This window comes from Lepus europaeus, chromosome 6 (assembly GCF_033115175.1).
Source record: "Lepus europaeus isolate LE1 chromosome 6, mLepTim1.pri, whole genome shotgun sequence".
NCBI lineage: Eukaryota > Metazoa > Chordata > Mammalia > Lagomorpha > Leporidae > Lepus > Lepus europaeus.
The window spans coordinates 12,574,956-12,596,101 of NC_084832.1; the positions used below are offsets into that span (position 1 = coordinate 12,574,956).

A 21,146-nucleotide genomic window follows, 5' to 3' on the forward strand; every position below is an offset into this window, starting at 1 on the left:
CATTTCTGAAAAAAGCAGGTATGTTGATGGTGACTGCTACCCCTCATTTACCCAATCTGGACATGAAATTTCCACTAATTTTCCCTCAAATTTTCTCATCCCTGGAAACACTCACACCTGTGCTTTGCTTTTGCCTAGAGTTCAATCACTGAATTTATTTTTTTTTTTAAACAGGCAGAGTGGACAGTGAGAGAGAGACAGAGAGAAAGGTCTTCCTTTGCCGTTGGTTCACCCTCCAATGGCCGCCGCGGTTGGCACGCTGCGGCCGGCGCACCGCGCTGATCCGATGGCAGGAGCCAGGTGCTTCTCCTGGTCTCCCATGGGGTACAGGGCCCAAGCACTTGGGCCATCCTCCACTGCACTCCCTAGCCACAGCAGAGAGCTGGCCTGGAAGAGGGGCATCCGGGACAGGACCGGTGCCCCGACCGGGACTAGAACCCGGTGTGCCGGCGCCGCAAGGCGGAGGATTAACCTAGTGAGCCGCGGCGCCGGCCTCAATCACTGAATTTTATATTCTTCAGTAGACACACATTTGAAACTAAGCAACCTCTCTTATCAGAGCAGCACACAAATTGTTCAAGGCTTTTCCAAGGAGAAAAATGTCCTGGTAGGAAGAGATTACTTTCTTAAATAAATAAATAGGGGCAGGCATTGTGGTAGAGAGAGCTACTTACAACACCCACACTCCCTTATCAGAGTACGGTTCAAGTTCCAGCTGCTCAGCTCTGATCCAATCTCCTGCTAACACACCCTGGAAGACAGCAGATGATGTCTCAAGTGCTTGGGCCTCTGCTACCCAAATGAGAGATCTTTTGGCCTGGCCCAGTCCTGGCTTTTACAAGTCTATGGAAGAGTAGCCCATCATATGACAATCAATCAATCAATCAATCAATCAATCTCTCTCTGCCATTCAAATACATGAAAATAAAATGTATAACTAAACTCAGGTCCTTTTGCTGTTCCAAACTTTTTCCTCACTTTTAAGGTCCTCTCATTGGATGCCTACTGCTACTACCTGAGCTTACTCTCTCATACCCAAAGATAAATGCAGCTCACCTCACACCCCAACTCCAACATGTTTTCATTCCTTATCTCCCTTCTGCACAATAGAAGAGACACTAGTGCTTCCAAACAGAAGGCTACCAAGTACTACATGAGAAAATAAGGAAATACAGAAGCTTAGGTTACAACATACTAAAAAGCTCCTATTACTACTTTTCTGGACTCTGCTTCCAAGCAAAGGCTTAACTGCAGAGTAACATATCATCTCAGTCTCCCAGCATTCAGCACAGCCTGATTTCCCTTACAAAGCAAGCAGTCTTCTAACTCTACCATCAAATTTCCATTCATCAGTTCAGAAATGTTTACTAAATACATACTAAGTACCAAAACTAACTGAACTGGTTCTGGGTGATGTCAAGTTATACAAGTCACAAAGTGCCCCTTTCTTATATTTGGTAGAAAACAAATATGCATGCACCTAAATACACATGCATACATGTTAGATATGGAATGCCAGATGACATCGAGTGCTACAATAGAGACAGCAGGCCTACCGACAGTGACTAGGGTTACTTTTCCTTGAAAAGGCTTCTCTGAGAAAAGTGAAATTTAAACTGAGATGTGAATACCAAGAAAGAGCCAGCCCTCTGAAAATCAAAGAGGGAGGAATATTCCTGACAGAAGCACAAGTTATTAAGAGTCACAGGAAAGCGTCATGGCCTAATCCAGTATGTTTGTGATCACTTGGGTTGCTATGCAATGAATGAATTGTAAGGGAAAGGGTGAAAACAGGGAAACTAATGAGAAAGACTTTGCAGTGGTCCAGCTAATAGACACCTGTGACTTGCATCCAGCTGAGACAAAGACCAAGACTTGACATTTCTTTTAGAGTTAAAATCAGCGATGGTTGGATGTGGAAGAAAGGCAATAAAGAAGACTCTAGGAGTTTAGCAACCTTCCCATTTAGTTATGGATTCCAAGTCAAAAAGAACTATCTTTTGACCAAGTGATATCGCCATGTTCACAGGCACAAAATACAGTAAGATCCTCAGTCTTCAGGCAAACCCTGCTCTGCACATGGCGGCATAATCTGGCCATTTAAAAGATGGCAAAAATGACATCTTAATTACATGACAGTCATAAAGTCATATGATTTCATGTGATTTTTTTTAAACTAGTTCCTTCAACTAATATTTCATAGAGTCAAAATGGACAAGAAAGAGTAGAAAGAAGGGGAAAGTGAACTATTTCTTGGGAAATATCTGATCCCTCCTTTACTAGAGCTAATCAGAAATCTCTCATAGATCAAAGAGAAGATGTGGCGGATGGGGGCAAGGAAGATAATCTTTTTAAAAAAGCTGAGAAATTAATAATTAACTCAAGTCCTCTATTTCCTAAATGCAAGTTTTAAAGAAAAAGAAAATAAAAGATACTTAGGGAGAAGGACAATTCTCTAGATAGAACAGCTTCTGAGGATGGGCAATGGAACTTCAGCAAAAAAAAAAAAAGATTCAAAATACACAAGAAAAAAACCCCAGGTGAAAGTTGTGGACTAGAATTTCAGGGAAAGCAAGTATTATGCATGGCAGCTGTCATGCTTCTTTATATTCCATTGATGTAAAATATATGACTTGCCTTTTGGCATTTTCTTGGTGGGGGGTGGGGTTGTTCATGTTTGCTCTTGCTTGTAATTAGTGGGGGGTGGTCCTTCAGGACAATGATATTTTTGAAGAACCCAAGGAAGCTGTTTTACAAACTATTCCACAGTTTGAATATATCTGATTATTTACTCATTAGATTCAGGATTTAAAAATAATTTTAAATACTACAAAGTTGATGTTGTATCTTCATTCATGCTTCACATCAGAGAACAAAAGAAATCTCCACTTGTCCTACTACTGATTGAGTTGTGTTTATTTCAGTTACATTTCCTCCAGGGATCCACCCCATGTTGGAGTGCCAAGGTAACCCACCTCTAGCTCCTCATACCAGTTTCCAACTGATGTAAACCCTGGGAAGCAGCAGTGATAGCTCACGTAATTTTCATCAAATCTGAAAGATTCTAAATGAAATATTTATAACTATTGACCATAAAGCAATTAAGCTAGAAATCACTAACAAAGTAAAAATCTAAACTTTTCAGTCATTTAAAAATACACAAATAAATGAGTCAAAAATTAAAATGAAACTCTAAAGAAACTCAGAAATGAACAGTCATGAAAAATGGTACAAAATGAGGAACTAGGGTTCCAGACATTCCCCCACCTGCTGGGAGTACTGGTAGCCAACAGCTGCCTTGTCCTCAGCTTTCTGCCTAGGGCGGCAACCCACATCTGGTGGTTAGCATAGAACTAAGATAGACCAACCAGTGCTCAGAGTTCTCTGTAAGACTCACTGAAACTTTGGTTGAAAAAAACAAGCTACAAGGGTCGTTCATATGGGACAGTGGGTGAAGTGGCCACCTATGAAGTTGGCATCCCATATGAGCACTGGTTCGACTCCCAGCAGCTCTCTGCTAAACACACCTGGGAAAGCAGAGGAAGCTGGCCCAAATACTTGGGACCCTGCCACCCATGTGAGAGATCTGGGTGGAGTTCTAAGCTCATGGCCCCAGTGTTGCTCAGTCCTAACCCCTGCGGCCATTGGGAGAACGAACCTTCAGATGGAAGATCTCTTTGTCTGTCGCTCTTTCATATAAATAAGTGCTTTTTTAAAAGCAAGCTAAAATAAATAATACATAACACTCCTGATTTGGTAGGGAAAAGCAACTGTACCTTATGGAAAAACTGATTTCATTGGGACTATCTGCCTTTACTCCAGAAAATACAAAATACTAAATCCCTCACTGCTCCGGGGATCAGAGCCAGTGCACTTCAGTGTACAGATTAGAGCCAAAGGCAAGAAAAGAAAGGAAGTTTCCAAACAAAAACCAATGGTTTTTCACACTACAACATATTTCTACATTACTGCCTGAAGCTTATGCAAAGTATTCTGAAAAAAAGGAATAAAAAAGGAAAAAGAAAAGATGCTGAAGAATAACAGTAATAAAACAAGACCAAGTAGATGAGAGAAACAAATGGAAAGGCAGAAGGAGCAAATCTAACAGTAAATATGGAAAGAGAACCTGTGAAATCATGTGTCAGTCAATTGTGTATGTTAAAATAATAAAAGAAAATAAAGGCATCCAATTGATGGTGAGAAAGAAAGAAGAAAAAGGCCACAGAACACACAGTCCCACCTGGCAAGGAGTATCATCCTAGCTTCAAATGACAACAATACTTCAGTAATAGGAAAACAGCAAAATGAACATCTCATTCTTTAACAGTTTTCACAAAGAACATTCTAACAACATTTTCTTCAACAGAACTTTTCCTTAGGTAGTTTTTATTAAATCTCCCTAGATATTAAATATATCTACTAAAGACCAAATTGGCAATAAATGAGACTGAGAAGAAGCTGTAGGTTGTAATTTCTTTCAACAGTTTCTTCAAAATAACTTTAACCACAAGAGTCATCCACAACACATGAAAAGGTTTCCAAGCAGCATGAAATAGAAGAAATAAATGATTTCAGGCTTAGCCAAATATTTTAATTATGGTTAAGTATGAACAATTTGGTCTCTTAAGTAAATGGCACAAGTGACTATTTTTAATGTTATGTTATGCCAAAAGGAAGGTGGGAAGCACAGGCACAGGCAAGCAGCCAGCATGGAGAAGAAAGGATCCTGCAGTCCCTACACACTGATCAGAGGCGGCAGACACTGAGCCTACCTTTCAGAGACCCTGAGTTCTCTCTGAGTCCCAGGTAGTGTAAAGGCAGCAAGTTTCAGCAAAAGTCGCTCTTACAGCTGAGTCTCAGAATCCTAACACCTTCTGGCCGGTGCCACAGCTCACTAGGCTAATCCTCCACCTGCAGTGCCGGCACACCGGGTTCTAGTCCCAGTCGGGGCGCCGGATTCTGTCCTGGTTGCTCCTCTTCCAGTCCAGCTTTCTGCTGTGGCCCGGGAAGGCAGTGGAGGATGGCCCAGGTCCTTGGGCCCTGCACCCACATGGGAGGAATCACCTGGCTTCAGATCGGCGTAGCACATCGGCCATAGCGGCCACTTGAAGGGTAAACCAACAGAAAAAGGAAGACCTTTTTCTCTGTCTCTCTAACTCTGTCAAAAAAAAAAAAAAAAAAAAACTAGCTAATCAAGTAGTCAAGGCCCTTTCCAACCTGACCTAAGCATGCCTTTCAAAAAAAAAAAAAAAATCCTAAAACCTCCCACTAGTCCAGCCTACTGAACACAGGACAGCCTACAAGAAGAACTGATTCGCTAACCCCAATTCATTCAGTTGGTTCAGTTACCTATTTGTTGAGTTTCTTAAGTGTTGCTTAGTATTTCTGCTTCCCCCCCACACACACCAACTATTTCCATCAAGAAACCAGAAATTAAAGAGAAAAGTGAAGAAATTATAGCTAAATTATGGTTCATAAATACTGTGAAAGAACTTCAGAATATGTGATTTCTTCTTTTCTACACCTGTGCATACATTTTGGGAGGGGGTCAGAATACTTTATTGAGGAGTCTGAGGGCGTAGGAGAACTCCAAGAAGCACTGGGACTGAACGAAATTCTCCTACCGCCTCAGTCCCTGAAAGCTGGGTATTCACTTCTACGTGGGTTCACTCACTGGATAATCTCTTGCTGAAATATATGCTCTGTAACAGGCATTACCTTAAACATCAGAAACAGAAAAGTACCACATGGTCAATTTTACTATAAAATAACCAAATGAACATAAAATAATCTTTTGCAAAGATAAATACACTTCATTTCTCCCAGAGAATCACATACTGTTTTCAGAGAAGAGCAATCTGTTAAAATAAGGGAACAGTTCCATATCAAACTCAAGTCCTGGGACCACTGCAGAGCAAGGCAATGCTTGTGACACAGCACTCCAGGCAGTGTTATTCTATTCTCTTAGTGATCTTCTGTCCAGATGTTCCATCCATTACTTACAGCGTGCCACTGATGTCCTCAACTATTGCTGTGCCACTGCCTATTTCTCCTTCTGTTCTGACAACGTTTGATAATATCTTCTGAGGATTTTTTTGGGTGCATATGTTTATGTAATTAATATGTAATGTTCTTCTATGTCTCTTATAACAGTTTCAGAGTTCAATTCTATTTTTTTCCTGGTATTAGTCACCCCAGCACTCTTTCAGTTACTGTTTGCATGGGATATCTTTTTCCATGCTTTTACTTTCAACCTACTTATGTCTCCAAATCTAAGGTAAGTTCCTTGTAGATAGCATATAGTTGCATCATATCTTCTTAAATTCATGAAATATTACTCCATACAAACACCATAGGGATAATTTTTTTAAAAAGACAAAGGGCAGGTATTTGGTGCATCAATTAATGCACACTGCCTGGTTTCAAGTCCCACTCCGCTGCAGATTCCAGCTTCCTGTTAATGCATACATGGGATGCGGCAGGTGATAGCCCATGAAGTTGGGTTCCTGTCACCCACATGGGAGACCAGTTACGGTGTTCCCTGCTCCTGTCTTCAACCTGGCCCAGCCCCAGTCAGTGCATGCATTTGGGGAGCTAACAGTCTGATGGGAGCTCTCTCTCTATGTCTATGTGTCTCTCTGCATCCCAGACTGTTTTTATCTTTTCTTCTCTTTGCCTCTCAAACAAACAAACAAAAATTTAAAATAAGAAGTGTTCGCAAAGATGTGAAGAAACCGAAACCTCAAACATTCCCGATACGAACATAAAATGGTTTAGCCACCATGGAAAACAGTTTCACAGTTGCTCAAAAAGTCACCACAGTCCTATAACCCAGCAATTCTACTCCTAGGCATATACTCAAAATAACAGAGCATAGGTACTCAAAGTAACACATGCACACACTAGCTCACAGCAGACAATTTACATTAGCCTAGAGGTGGAAACAACCCAAATGTCCATCAACAGATGAATAAACAAATGTGATGTGCCCTTACAATGGAAACTTACTCAGTCATAAAAGGAAATGAAACACTGATACAAGGTAGAAAGAACACTTCTACGTGGAAGAAACCAGACACAAAAGCTATGATTCCATTCATATGAAATATCCACATTAGGTAAGTCAAATTAGTTGTTGTCAGGGGCCAGGTAGAGGGAATAATGAAGATGTCATGGAATGAGACAACAATGATGGTTACACTACATAGTCTATGTGTATTTTTTTTTTTAAAGAAACGACTGATTTATACATTTTGAGAGGATGATTTTATAGTAGTTAAATTTTATTTCAAATTTTGAAAACCTAATTTTTAGTATAAAAATTCAGAACAGGTTGCTGCCAGGGCTGCGGAACTTGAGAGGGCTAAGAGAGAACTCTTTGGGGTAACAGCAATGTTTAATATCTTGGTGGGCTTTGGAGTTACACAGCTATACGCATATCCAAAAGTAGCAAATAAAGACTTTACATTTGTTCACATTACTGCATGTAACTTTTGCAATAAAATAACAAAACTCTACAAATAATGAACTCATTTAGTGGCATGTATGTTGAAGTATTCAGTAGGACATGTACTGGTATGGGCAATTTACTTTGAAGTGCAACAAAATTAACATATGGATAGACAAGAGATAAAATATAACAAAACATTGATAGGAGAATATTGGTACTGGGTATAAACTGTAAAATCTTTTAAAATGCTGTACAACTGAGGCCGGCGCCACAGCTCAATAGGCTAATCCTCCGCCTTGCAGCACCGGCACACCAGGTTCTAGTCCTGATCGGGGCGCCGGATTCTGTCCCGGTTGCCCCTCTTCCAGGCCAGCTCTCTGCTATGGCCCGGGAGTGCAGTGGAGAATGGCCCAAGTACTTGGGCCCTGCACCCGCATGGGAGACCAGGAGAAGCACCTGGCTCCTGGCTTCGGATCAACGTGATGCGCCGGCCCAGCGCGCCGGCCGCGGGCACCATTGGAGGATGAACCAATGGCAAAAGGAAGACCTTTCTCTCTGTCTCTCTCTCTCTCTCTCACTGTCCACCCTGCCTGTCCAAAAAAAAAAAAAAAAAAAAAAAAAATGCTGTACAACTGAAATTTTTCAAAATAAAATACTGAGAAGACCAGCGCCATGGCTTAGCACATAAAGCCACCACCTGCAGGGCTAGGATCCCATACAAGTGCCGGTTCTAGTCCCGGCTGCTCCACTTCCAATCCAGCTCTCTGCTGATGGCCTGGGAAAGCAGTAGAAGATGCTCCAAGTCCTTGGGCTCCTGCACCCATGTGGATTGGTCCAGCTCCAGCCAATGCAGCCATTTGTGGAGTGAACTAGAAAATTAAAGACCACCCCCTCTCTCTCTGCCTTTCTCTTTCTCTCTTCCTGCCTCTGTAACTCTGCATTTAAAATAAATAAAAATAAGATAAAATACTGAGAAGGAACAAAGGAAATATGTGGAGAGATTTAGAATTTAAGACAAAACAACTGGGCGGCACTATTAGAGCATTTTCTCTCAAAGACATGATACTTAAGCCAAGATGTAAGAGGCTACAAGGAATCATCTCTGTGAAGATATCAGCAAGAATCTTCCAGATCCTTCTGTCCCCTCCTCCAAAAACATCTCAGCCTAAGGCCCTGAAATTTGGTGTGTTTAAGCAAGCCACTGCGACTGAAGTATAGCAGGCAAGGACGAAGAGTATAAAATGAGATTGGGGAGAGAGACAGGGCCAAATTTATAAGGAGTTTGCAATCAGGGTAAGGGATTGTGATTTTATCTAGGTGCAAAGTCAAGTCATCAGCAGGTTTAAACCACAGAAGGGGTAGGATGAAATGTGTGTCCTTGTCTTTGAGAAGCTTTAAAATATTGACTGTCTGCCATGTCAAGATCGGCTTTGAACTGTGTGAAAAAAGGAGCTAGAAACACTGTCACAGTAGTCACTGCAAGAGCCAGTGGTAGCATGCAGCAGAGTGGTGGTGATGAAGACGGTGAGCAGTGAGCATGTGATACATTTAGCATGGAGAACTGGCAGTACTACTGAGGGGTTCCCAACAGGATAACGAGACAGGATAGGTCCTAGGTTATGGCCTGAGTGAATGGGGCAGCACGTAGCAGACATAGAAACTGGTGGAAAAGGGCCAGTTCTATGGCATAGTAGGTTAAACCTCTGTCTGTGGCACCAGCATTCCACCTGGGTGTGTGGTCGTGACCCAGCTGCTCCACTCTGGGAGTTTCTGTGGTGACTGAGAAAGGGTTCGTGTCCCAGTTGCTCCACTTCTGACCTAGCTCCCTGCTAATGGCCTGAGAAAGCAAGAGAAGATGGCCCAAGTTCTGTGGTAACTGCACCCATGGGAGACCAGGAAAAAGCTCCTGGCCCCTGACTTTGGTTACAGCCCAACTCCAGCCCTTTGGGAAGTAAACCAGCAGAGGAAAGACCTCTCTCTCTCCCTCTCCCTCTCCCTCTCCTTCTCCCTCTCCCTCTCTCTACCTCCTCCCCTCCCTCCCTCCTTCTCTGCCTCTCAGATAAATCTTTAAAAAAAAAAAAAAGGGAGGGAGGGAGGGCCGGTGCCATGGCTCACTTGGTTAATCCTCTGCCTATGGTGCCGGCATCCCATATGGGCACCAGGTTCTAGTCCCAGCTGCTCCTCTTCCAGTCCAGCTCTCTGCTGTGGCCCGGGAGGACAGTGGAGGATGGCCCAGGTGCTTGGGCTCCTGCACCCACGCTGGAGACCAGGAGTAAGCACCTGGTTTCTGGCTTCGGATCGGCGTAACTCCAGCCATAGTGGCCATTTGGGGGGTGAACCAACGGAAGGAAGACCTTTCTCTCTGTCCCTCTCTCTCACTGTCTAACTCTATCTGTCAAAAAAAAAAAAAAAAAAAGACAGACAAGAAACTGGGGTAGAAACAGGTTTATAGGACAGTGAATTAAAGAATCAAAAAACTTTTTTCAACATTTGAAGTGGCATGATTTGTGATCACAAGAAGGAGAGGCAAAGGAATAAAATCAGACTAATCTGAAAAAGACAGTTTTTAGATTTAGTTTCTTGTCCTTTCCAGAATCAATTTTGACTTGATTGTATTAAGGACCTTTGGTCTAGCAAAAAGATCAAACTTAAATGGAAATCACACTCACTGATTACTACTGAGATTACAGATAAGCTGGGGATCAACAGCCCTGTATCTCTAAATTTAGAGGTCAAAGGATAAAATTCAGGAAAGACAAATGATAGTCCAAAAAACAAACATACAGAAGTAACACATTAAGTTTTAACTGCCTTTCACCCCATCAGTCACAATAAGCTGTCTGATTCTTTTACTCCGCTTACAACATGCTTAAGTATTTTATATTATTTTTACACAAATTGGTGAGTCAATTTTCAGTTCTCATCCCATAATTCCATCAGTTTAGCCTGTGGTTGCTGGAGCCAAAGAAATCTGAATTTAAATTAGTAGCTCTGTGACTCTGAGCAAATTACATATCACTTCTACTCCTTCATTTCCTATAAATGTAAATGAAAATAATTAAACCCAGCAATTAGCATTAGAAATAACATTTCCAAAGTGCCAGGCACATGGGAAACACACCATGAACAAGAGCTAGGGGCTGCCATTACGTGAAGGGCACCTAATTCATCACTGCTCAAGACAGTTGGTTACCTACTTTGACAGCTTATATTCCCGTTTCAGAAGAAAGTAGACATGAAGGAAGGGGAAAATAAAACCGTATCAACCTTATTTTCATCACGGAACAAAGAAGTACAAGAAAGAATCTAGACATAGGTATGAAACACAGACAACAGCAACTTACAAACTGACAGCCACAAAGGTTTGATTCTAATTTAGTTTAGAACTGGGGATCTATTTTCTAACAGATTCAGTGTTTAGTTCACCTCATACAGGAACTCACAAAGTCCCATAGTTAAAAAGTGATGAATTCCAATAAAAATAGAAAAAATAATCAAATCACCAAACAACACAGAAAACTGAAAGATCTTGATAATACATAATTTAGTTTAAGTCCGGAGTTTCTGTGGTGACTGAGAAGGGGTTCTCAGGGAAATTTCAAAAGCTTTACAAACGCTGATGACCCTGGTTCATTACTAGGTTTTATTTCACCTCAAATTTTATGGCATTCCTTTCTTAAAAGGAATTAGCAAGCCATGAGCACTCTTGTACTTAATAGATTGCAATCATTTATTGCTCAAATGAGAGGGAATAATAAGTGGAAAAATATAACAGACACAGAAAAGAGGAAGGAATCATAAATTATGTGCCTAAGAATAAAGAAAAGAGATTTTGACAAGATGAGAAAATCACAGTAGCAGAATACCTGAAAAGAAGGAAAAGTAAAGCAATAAAATATGGAGAGGGAAAACAAAGTGATGTCAACTGCTCAGACTGAGGCCCTTCGTGATCAACTGGTGTCTTAAAGTCACAGGTTATAAAAAGAAGCAGAAGGCAGGAGAGCAAGCAAAGCAGTCCACAGTCTGCCACTTACGCAAGGTTCATAATTTAACAGGAGGCACAGTGACATAATTCCAGACTTTTTAAATCTCTTTTTACATCTCTAAATTCCTCCCAATATTGTCCTTTGCATATAGATGCTTTTAGGATAATAGCATTACTATGTCTTACAAGGTAGATAGTCATATCTAAACTAGAACCAGGAAGAGGACTTTTTAAAGAATTTGATAAATATTTTAGAAAAGTCTCCTTAAAAGCCAGCAGACATGTTATGTATCTCTGAAGCAATGAAGGATGCCAATGATTTCAAACAACAGATAGAAATTATTTTACTTTCTCAATAAAGAGACCATAAAATCAGTTCCATGTGGTCAAATTTATTTAGCAATCTTCCCGTGTAGTTATATACTGAAATTCTTTCTGAAACTGTTAACAATTCTAATGAAATGATTAATGAAGACATGTTGCAATCAGATAAAGTAAGATTTTTCTATGGTCTGGACATAAACTCAGGACATTTTTGCAAAACAAATAAACAACCAACAGAACACAATTCATAATGAACAAAATCAAAATAATTTAGCCAGACCCAATTAGAAACAGAAATGTCAACTGACTTTTCAGATCACTGAGAATGCTAAGTAGCCTGTCCCATTCACAAAGACTACACTCACTACTGCAAGCGATCACGTTGAGACCAGTAAGATATTTCTATAACTACCAACTACATGAACTTTGCCAAATGAAACATTCTCCAATGTGGAAATAATCGACCTTAATAAGGAAATAGGACTACTGTGTATGGGATGTTAAAAAACTGGGACCTAGAAGCCTAAGAATGCTGCAAAATGTTGCGAATCTTTGATTACTAAGCATATCCTAATTTCTCTCACCTATCTACAAATTTCTGCCAAATGAATACAAACACTGACCAACTAGTACAACTGTAAAGTTTGTAACAGCACTGCCAATACATGATAAGAGTATACCCTTAAACATGTTAATTAGTAGACACAGGAAATACAGTAATTCTCACAGGCACCAGGAATATTTTTTTAAATTAAACAGTTGGAAAATACTTACATAATACAATTATACTTAAATCAGTCAAGTACAACACTCATTAAAATGTCCTTCAATTTACCTTTCACTCCAATTTAGAATATTCCATTCTAATCTTCTATTTTCTATTTTCTCTCTCCTAACAGGATTATTGAATTGATAATTAACATCTTAAGAAAAAGCTCAAACTTGAAGAATTTTGTCAAATGTGGTATCTTCATTTTAATTATATGCATCATTTATGTACATAAGCCCCATTCAACTATGTACATAAAAATGTACATTGTATCCAAACTTAAGAATGCTTAAGATAATTCCTTCTTTGAATTAGCCAGTTACTTCAACTTCCAAAAAAGCTAGAGGTCAAATTTCTCTTTAAGGTCCACTTTAATAACAGAATATGATAATTCAACTGATAAATCTTCTAGATCAACAAGTAATCAGAAACCTAAAACTATTAAAATATTATTTGCTCTATGGGAATTACTTATTACACGTTTACTCAACCGTATCTGCTGAAAGACACAGAGACCCTACCAAAGTTAATTTAAGAACTTACCAATTTCCCTTGCAATTCTGACAGCTTCATCTGCATCCTGTAAAAGCAGGAAATGAGACCCAACATTAATCCCATGAGGCATTGCACAATGTCTTTAGGGCAGTCATATATTGCACTACTGTCTCCTCTGATTCATTTAATGTTCAATTTTACAACCTTCTAACCCTTTTCATTCAGAGAAATGTAAAATTAATACCATAAGTGGAATGTAAATTCTACCTCATCATTATTATATTAAGAAACTCAAAGCAGTTTGAAATGGGCTGGCAGGAAGCACTACCAGAACTGCCAATGATTTGGTGCAGTTGCTGGAGTTTAATGGCAGAATTTAGATGTTTACAATCAATACTGAATCCTAAATCAGATCATTAAAGCTTGTCGGCGGCCAGCTCATTTCTTTCTCTGATATTTATGTATTGTGTTTTCCTAGATTCTGTCAGCAGGGGGAGTTGATTCACTATTGTTTGGGAGGAGTTCGATTGATTTTCCAGAAATAAAAATTTCGAGAATCTCTAAGAATTACCAATTTTTTTAAAAAATCCCATTGATATTCTCAGCTTTTATTTCTTTGGGTGGGCAGGTATATTTTAACTTCTTAAATAAACTAAAACTTTTTATGTAAGAGTAAAAAATTACAAAAAGCCAAGGAAAGAAAATTCCTCTGCAGATAAGAGTTAATCAATATAAGAATTAAGTACTGCTAAATATCAACCAAGACAACATTAAATAGGTGAAAAGACAAAAAACTGTCCTTGAATCTCATTAGCTCTCACCTAACATCCCCAACACAGAACACTCCAGACACACTTCCCCATGTAACAATACAACAGTGTTGAAATCCAAGCCTCCTTCAAAGTTTATTTTTCATAATTCAATGACACCAACTAAACTACCACAAGGACTCACAAATCTGTTTTGAAACCACTAGCTGGTGAGTATGTCCACATTGTTAGAAAACAAGTGACTCAATAAACACACTGACCTGAAACCTGGTATTTTTAAGTGTTTAAGACAATACATTTAAAATATAGAGCAACCATGTCAAAATCCTCCCACAATTGGGGGAGTTGCAGAGATGTTTATAAGTGGTTCATTTATGTCTAATAAAAAAAATCTTCCTGAAAAGTCTTCAGTACCTAATAACATCCCATGAATAAGGAGGTTGGCAGGGGAAGTTGTCAGAAAAATTTAATTTCCTTTCATTAGCCAGTCTGCTCCACAAATAGGTGCTTGTTAAGTTCAAAGCAGTCCTGAAAGCGACATCAGTTTTAAGTCTTTTTTTTTTTTTTTACTCCAAGCAGTCACATGTGCTAATGAGATTTTCCAAATAACAATTGTTTTCAAGTAAGAGATAAATCCGTACCTCCCACCCTACACCCCCCAAAAAAACGGTTTACTGTTTTACTACACCTCGCTGTTTTCACTGACTCTGCATTCTCCAAATTTCAGCTTAAAGGGATAAAAATCCATGAAAGGGGACATTTAAGAATGTTAGTGGTTTCCACACATTGGGTTGGAAAGTTCTTTGTCCCAGCCAGTGACAGTTATTGGAGAATACTTCCCCCTAATAGCCTCTCTGTCAGGAAGTGTTAAACCTGCCAAATGCCAACAATTAGTGCCTCTCCAAGAAAATACAGGAAGAGTGATGGCTGCCCAAGACTGGGTGATTCTAAGTCCAGAAGGGAAGTTTTGAAAGCATTCCTCTTCTTTCAAATGTGTAACAGCATATTTGCAAAAGACATTCATTCTGAGACATAATAAACTGTTACTTAAATGCTATTTCTAACAGGCAAGTTTCAAAGGCCAATTCATACAATTCCTTAGTCATGCTTCTTTACTTATATGCACATGCTACAGATGTGTGTGTATATAAAGATATATATTGAAACACAGCAAAACTTGTAGGTATGCTTTACCATAAATCCAGCACTTCCATAAACTGCCACAAACAAGCCTATCTTTTTTACCAATCGGTATGCTTACGCTTTCTTACTATGTAAATCAAATACCACTAAATGAACTTTCACATAAAGCAAACTGTTTTAAAAATTAACTTTTTACTTCTCACTTATCCAAAAATAATTATTGAGGACTTATTATGCACTAGACATTATAAACATTATTGTCAGTATCAATAATAATGTACTAAATATACTCAGCTTCAATATGGTCTTTCCATACATTTATTTTTACTGTTGGGTTATATAAAATTACTTTCTGGGGCCAGCGCCGCAGCTCACTAGGCTAATCCTCCACCTGCGGCACCCCAAGTTCTAGTCCCGGTTGCAACGCTGGATTCTGTCCCAGTTGCTCCTCTTCCAGTCTCTGCTGTGGCCCGGGAAGGTAGTGGAGGACGGCCCAAGTGCTTGGGCCCTGCACCTGCATGGGAGACCAGGAGGAAGCACCTGGCTCCTGGCTTCGGATCGCCGTAGAGCGCCGGCCATAGCGGCCATTTGGGGGGTGAACCAACGGAAGGAAGACCTTTCTGTTTCTCTAACTATGCCTGTCAAAAAAAAAAAAAATTTACTTTCTGGGAGCCGGTGCTGTGGCATAGCAGATAAAGCTGTTACCTGCAGTGCTGGCATCCCATATGGGCACTAGTTCAAGTCCCAGCTGCTCCAAATCTGATCCAGCTCTCTGCTTTGGCCTGGGAAAGCAGCAGAAGATAGCCCAAGTCCTTGGGCCCCTGCACCCATGTGGGAGACCTAGATGAAACTCCAGGCTCCTGGCTTCGGATCAGTGCAGCTCTGGCCATTGCAGCCAATTGCGGAGTGAATCAGCAGATGGAGAACCTCTCTCTCTCTCTCTCTCCTTCTCTCTCTGTGTAACTCTTTCAAATAAATAAATAAATAAATCTTTTAAAAAATTACTTCTGGAGAGATAAAAAGCCCACATATCTTAAAATTCCACTGCACTGATAATATCACATTTTAACATTTCTTTATAAGACTGTTAGGAAAAAAATTTCAGTAAAACCAAAAGTACTAAAAAAGGATAGTCATTAAGAAAAAGGGTAAATGTTTAAAAAAGAAGTTCACATGAAAAGAAATCCAAGAGACTAATACATAACATATGCTTAAGCTTGGTAGTGATTACAAGAATGCAAATCAAAACAATGACATTGATTTTCACCTAGGAAACTGAAGTTTCATAAAGGCCAAGAGCCATGACTTGAAGGTAAACAAGCACTTCTAATGTCCTAAAAAGTAGTGTGGGTTTTTTTTTTTTTTTTAAGATTTATTTATTTATTAGAGAGGCAGGGAGAGAGAGAGAGAGTGAGAAAGAGACAGAGACAGATGCTGGTTCACTCCCCAAATGACTGCAATGGCCAGAGCTGTGCTGATCTGAAGCCAGGAGCCAGGAGCTTCTTCCGGGTTTCCCACATGGGTGCAAGAGCCCAAGGACTTGCGCCATCCTCCACTGCTTTCCCCAGCCATAAAAGAGAGTTGGATTGGAAGTGGAGCAGCCAGGACACGAACCGGCGCCCACATGGGATGCCAGCACTACAGGTGGTGGCTTTACTGGCTACATCACAGCGCTGGCCCACTACAGGTGGTGGCTTTACAGGCTACACCACAGTGCTGGCCCCTAGTGTGATCTTTTTTAAAAGACATTGTCAGTAGCATGCACACACAAAGAGATACAACTAAAAAATTATTTACAAATTGTTGGTGGTGCTTTAAGCAGAAAAAATTCTGTAAATCTATTTAATAGACCTCTAATTAGGAAGTGGCACCACAAATGGTATATCTATAAAGTAGAATATTACATAGTCTTTACAAAGAATGAGGTTAAGCCATATGTTCCTATTCACCCATTTATATTTTATACATCAATTCAATAAATATTCACCCAAAGCAATACTGTACAAAATACAATCTCTACCTCATGGAGCTTGTTAGAGCGCGGTGAGAGAAACAAAACTGAGTAAACAAATCAAATGGTACTTGAAATAAATATGACATGGAGCACTATGGCAGAGAATAAAAAGGAAACCCTGTTTCAGACTGCCTGCACGCACACAGGCCTCCTGAAGCCAAAGTTAAAGTCGAGGTAAAAGCAGCATGCCACCGGAGGAAGACCAAGGGAAAAGGACGGAGGAACGCAGGAAGCGCACGCACAAGCCACGTATCAGGAAGGCGCTCCATGTGCGCTGGGAGATGAAAGGTGGCCCATGCAGCTGAAGCTGAAACACTGTAAGGAGAAGGCAGAGAAGGACAAGACAAGTGAGAGGGGGCACGGCCTGCCCTGGGCTGGCCTCACGGGATACAAACAGGGTCCCACAGGCCTTGCTTCTACGCTGGAGGATGACAGCGCAGACTCAGGCCACCCTGTCCGAGGAAAGCTGTTACACACTAAAGATGAGTGGGGAGTGGAGTGAGCTGTAATACGCACACTTCCACGACCTGGGGCGTGTCGGGGTGTGCCAGCACGGTTCCTCTGCTACAGGCCTAGCCCCCACGTGGCAGTGGTAAGAGGTGGTGGAACCTCTCAGAGGCAGGGTCTAGTGACAGGTGGTCGACAGTTAGATCACTGTGGGTGCCACAATCAGAAACCACCCTAGCTTAGTTCCCCAGAGTTGTTTCAAAAAGAGCAAGGCTTGCCCCAGCATCTCTCTGGCTTTCTATCTCTGCATGAGACCACCTCTGTACTTAGATCTCTCCTTTTCTCTCTCACCAAGTTGTGATGCAGCCAGGGTACCTGACCACAGGCCAGAAAAGGCTGCCCAACACAGACGGGGCCACCTAATCTTGGACTTTCAACCTCCAAACTGTGGGCTATGTAAGCCCTTATAAAGTACTCAGCCTGTTATTTTTCTTAAAACAACAGAAAACTAACAAATAATATGATCTTAGCTGCATTAAAACAGCAACAGACATTTGAAAGCACATTGACGTTTATACATAGATAGCTATAGGAAATTTCAGCTTGAGAGGGAGGCATCATGGTGCGGCAGCTGAGCTGACACTTGAGACGCCTGCGTCCCACATCAGAGTGCCTGTCTTGCATCTCAGCTTCGCTTCTAATCAGGTGTTCCATGGGAGGCAGCAGGTACTCGGGTCCCTGCCATCCAAGCAGAAGACACAGACTGAGTTCCAGGCACTGGCTATAACCTGGAGCGGTCCCAGCTATTGTAGCCATTCAGGAAGTGAACCAGTGGATGGAAGTATCTCTCCCTCTCCCTTTGCCTCCCTCCCTCTCTTTCTAATAAATAAATAAATAAATCTTTAAAAAGAATTCGGCTTGAGTTACTGCTCAAAAGTAGGATTGCAGGGCCAATATTGTAGTACAGCCAGTTAAGCCATCACTTGCAACATTAGCAACCCATTTTGGAGTGTTGGTTCAAGTTCCAGTTGCTCTGCTTCTGATCCAGCTTCCTAATCTATCTTGGAAGACAGCAGATGATGGCCCAAGTACTTGAGCCCCTGCCACCCATGTAGCAGACCAGGACAGAGTTCCTGGATCCTGGCTTTGACCTGGCCCAGACCTGGCCATTGTAGCCATTTGGGGAATGAACCAGTAGATAGAGATCCCTCTCTCCCTAACTGCCTCCCTCTCTCTCTCTCTCTCTTTATCTCTCTCCTCCCTTTCTCTGTCAATCTGCCTTTCAGATAAATAATCTTTTTTGTCAAGCAGGCTTAAGAATTGGGGGAAAAGGGAAACCACTTAATATTATATACCCTTAGGTATACATGCCCATTTTTATCACAATGATCATAATTTTATACTTCATACAGACTTCACAGTTTAAAAATTACATCAGACATACTGGTAAGTTTTTAAACTATCCAATTATCAACTGCCAAGGCTTTAAACCTTATCAAATAAACCAGTATTCCCCAAATCCACCTAAGCTTCTCATGACTTCCCATTGCTTTAAAACCAAACTCAAACTCCTTAACTTGGTTTTAGTCTTTGATCCCACCTGCCTAAGCCACCAGTCTCAGTTCCAGTCCCCACCTGCCCAGCACTTCAAGCTTACATCCAGATCCTTTGCTTAGCCTACTGAGTTCAGACAGAATCAGCCAGAAACTTCCTTTCAGTTCCTTTCATCAAAACATTTTTCATTTATTTGAAAGGCAGAGTTACAGAGAGAGGAAGGGAAAGAGAGAGAGAGAGAGAGAGAGATGGATCTTCCATCCCCTGGTTCACTCTTCAAATGGCCCCAACAACCAGGGCTGGGCCATTCTGAAGCCAAGAGCCTGGAACTTCTTTAGGGTCTCCCACATGGGTACAAATGCCCAAGCACTTGAGACATCTGCTGCTGCTTTCCCAGGTGTCATTAGCAGGGAGCTGGATGGGAAGTGGAGCAGCTGGATCTTAAACCAGCACCCATAGGGGATGCTGGTGTTGCAGGTGGTGGCTTAACCTGCTAATTCACAATACCAGCCCCCAAAACAACTCTTTAGACTGGTCACATACAGGGCCCTAAAGACACAGGAGGAAATAAGAAAGGTACCATCCCAGTTGTCATGTCCCTTACAGGTACTGAAAACAGACCTTAACTATGACGACACAGCAGCTAAGAAATGAGTATGTGACGCATGCCACAAAGACGTAGCCAAGAGGGAAGGTGGCAATTTGGTTCAAAATCAGAGTCCTGGAAACCTCATCAGGTGTGCTGATAAAAAGAACCTAACAAAGGACAACAGGATGAAAAGCACTCATGGTGGCTGCAGCCTGAAGAGTGAGGTCTCAGAGTGGTTTTCTACCTTCCATCTCCTACCTACGCCATTAAAACGTACGCTCCTGAGGACCAGAGATCTCTGCCTGGTTGGTTCAATAATGTACTCCAAATACCTAGAACTGTCTCTGCCAGTTTTAATATAAATCATTAAACAAATGAGTGATCAAATAAATGAACAAATGAATGAATACTCTGAGAGCAGGAGGGATTTGAGGAGTCCAGCTGGGACGCAGTGGGTCCAGGTAAGAAAAGAGCTACCATTTTCTTTAATATTTACTTATTTATTTATTTTGAAAGGCAGAGTTACAGAGAGGCAGGGGCAGGGGCAAAGAGAGAGAGAGAGAGAGAGAGAGAAAGCCTTCCATCCACTGGTCCACTCTCCAAACGGCTGCAACGGCCAGAGCTGTACTGATCCAAAGCCGGGAGCCAGGAGCTTCTTCCCAGTCTTCCACGTGGGTGCAGGCGGCCAAGGACTCAGGCCATCTTCCACTACTTTCTCAGGCCATAAGCAGAGAGCTGGATCAGAAGCGGAACAGCCAGGACACAAACCAGCACTCACATGGGATGCCAGCACTGCAGGCGGCTGCTTTACCTGCTATGCCAAGCTCCAGCCCTGAGCTACCACTTTCTGATGGAGTTGTGCTTCCATTTGCATATAAAGGCACCTTCCTTACACAGCCTCCCAGTCCTCCCCGTGCAAGTTGGTGCCTTTGCTGTGTGCTCACACTACACCCTATCCTTCCAGGGGACAGCCCCCGCTAACCGCTGAATCCCCAGAGCTTAGCAAACTGGCATGATCAACCTATTACTTGTTCAACAAATAATAACTATCCATCAGTTTCTGTAAAAACCAGTCTGTTAAAGTAAGACACAATCTCAGGAATGCCAACAGAACTCATCTCCAGAGCGGCAGTTTTACAAGTAAACTAAATCCAAAGAGATGTGGCAGCCTGCCAGCATTCTCCTAGGTGACAGACAGCAAGGAAACATCACACCGTGGTCACAGGAAAGATCAATAACGAAGGATCATGTCAGGGACTTGAGAACCAGACAGGCTTCGGCCCTGTTTCAGTTGAAGACAAGGCACACTAAATAAGGGACTGTTGACACTGGGCAAAAAACAAGCCCAAAAATTCACCCATCTCTGAATTCTTCAAGCTTATTTTTTTTCACCCCATCATGTGCCTTCATTTGAAAGTTAGGTTTCAGAAAACATATTATTGTAAAAAATATAAACAATACTACCTTATTTGCAATTCTCAAGCAAACTATTTCATTAGGTAAAAAAATCAAACTTTACATGGCAGGAAGTTTTCAAATTGAATGACCACATATTTGTTACATAAAAAAGCAACAGAAGAGAGATTCTGATTTATAGATATTAAGT

The 21,146-nt window shown here is 41.2% G+C and overlaps 1 protein-coding gene across 1 annotated transcript in view; it reads right to left on the reverse strand.

Moving 5' to 3' along the window:
- PCCA (propionyl-CoA carboxylase subunit alpha) overlaps positions 1–21,146 on the reverse strand; it is a 433,859-nt gene that overhangs the window by 288,780 nt on the left and 123,933 nt on the right. The window contains exon 8 of the mRNA XM_062193969.1: positions 13,072–13,108. Coding sequence (XP_062049953.1) covers positions 13,072–13,108 — 37 coding nt within the window. The remainder of the gene's footprint in view (positions 1–13,071; positions 13,109–21,146) is intronic.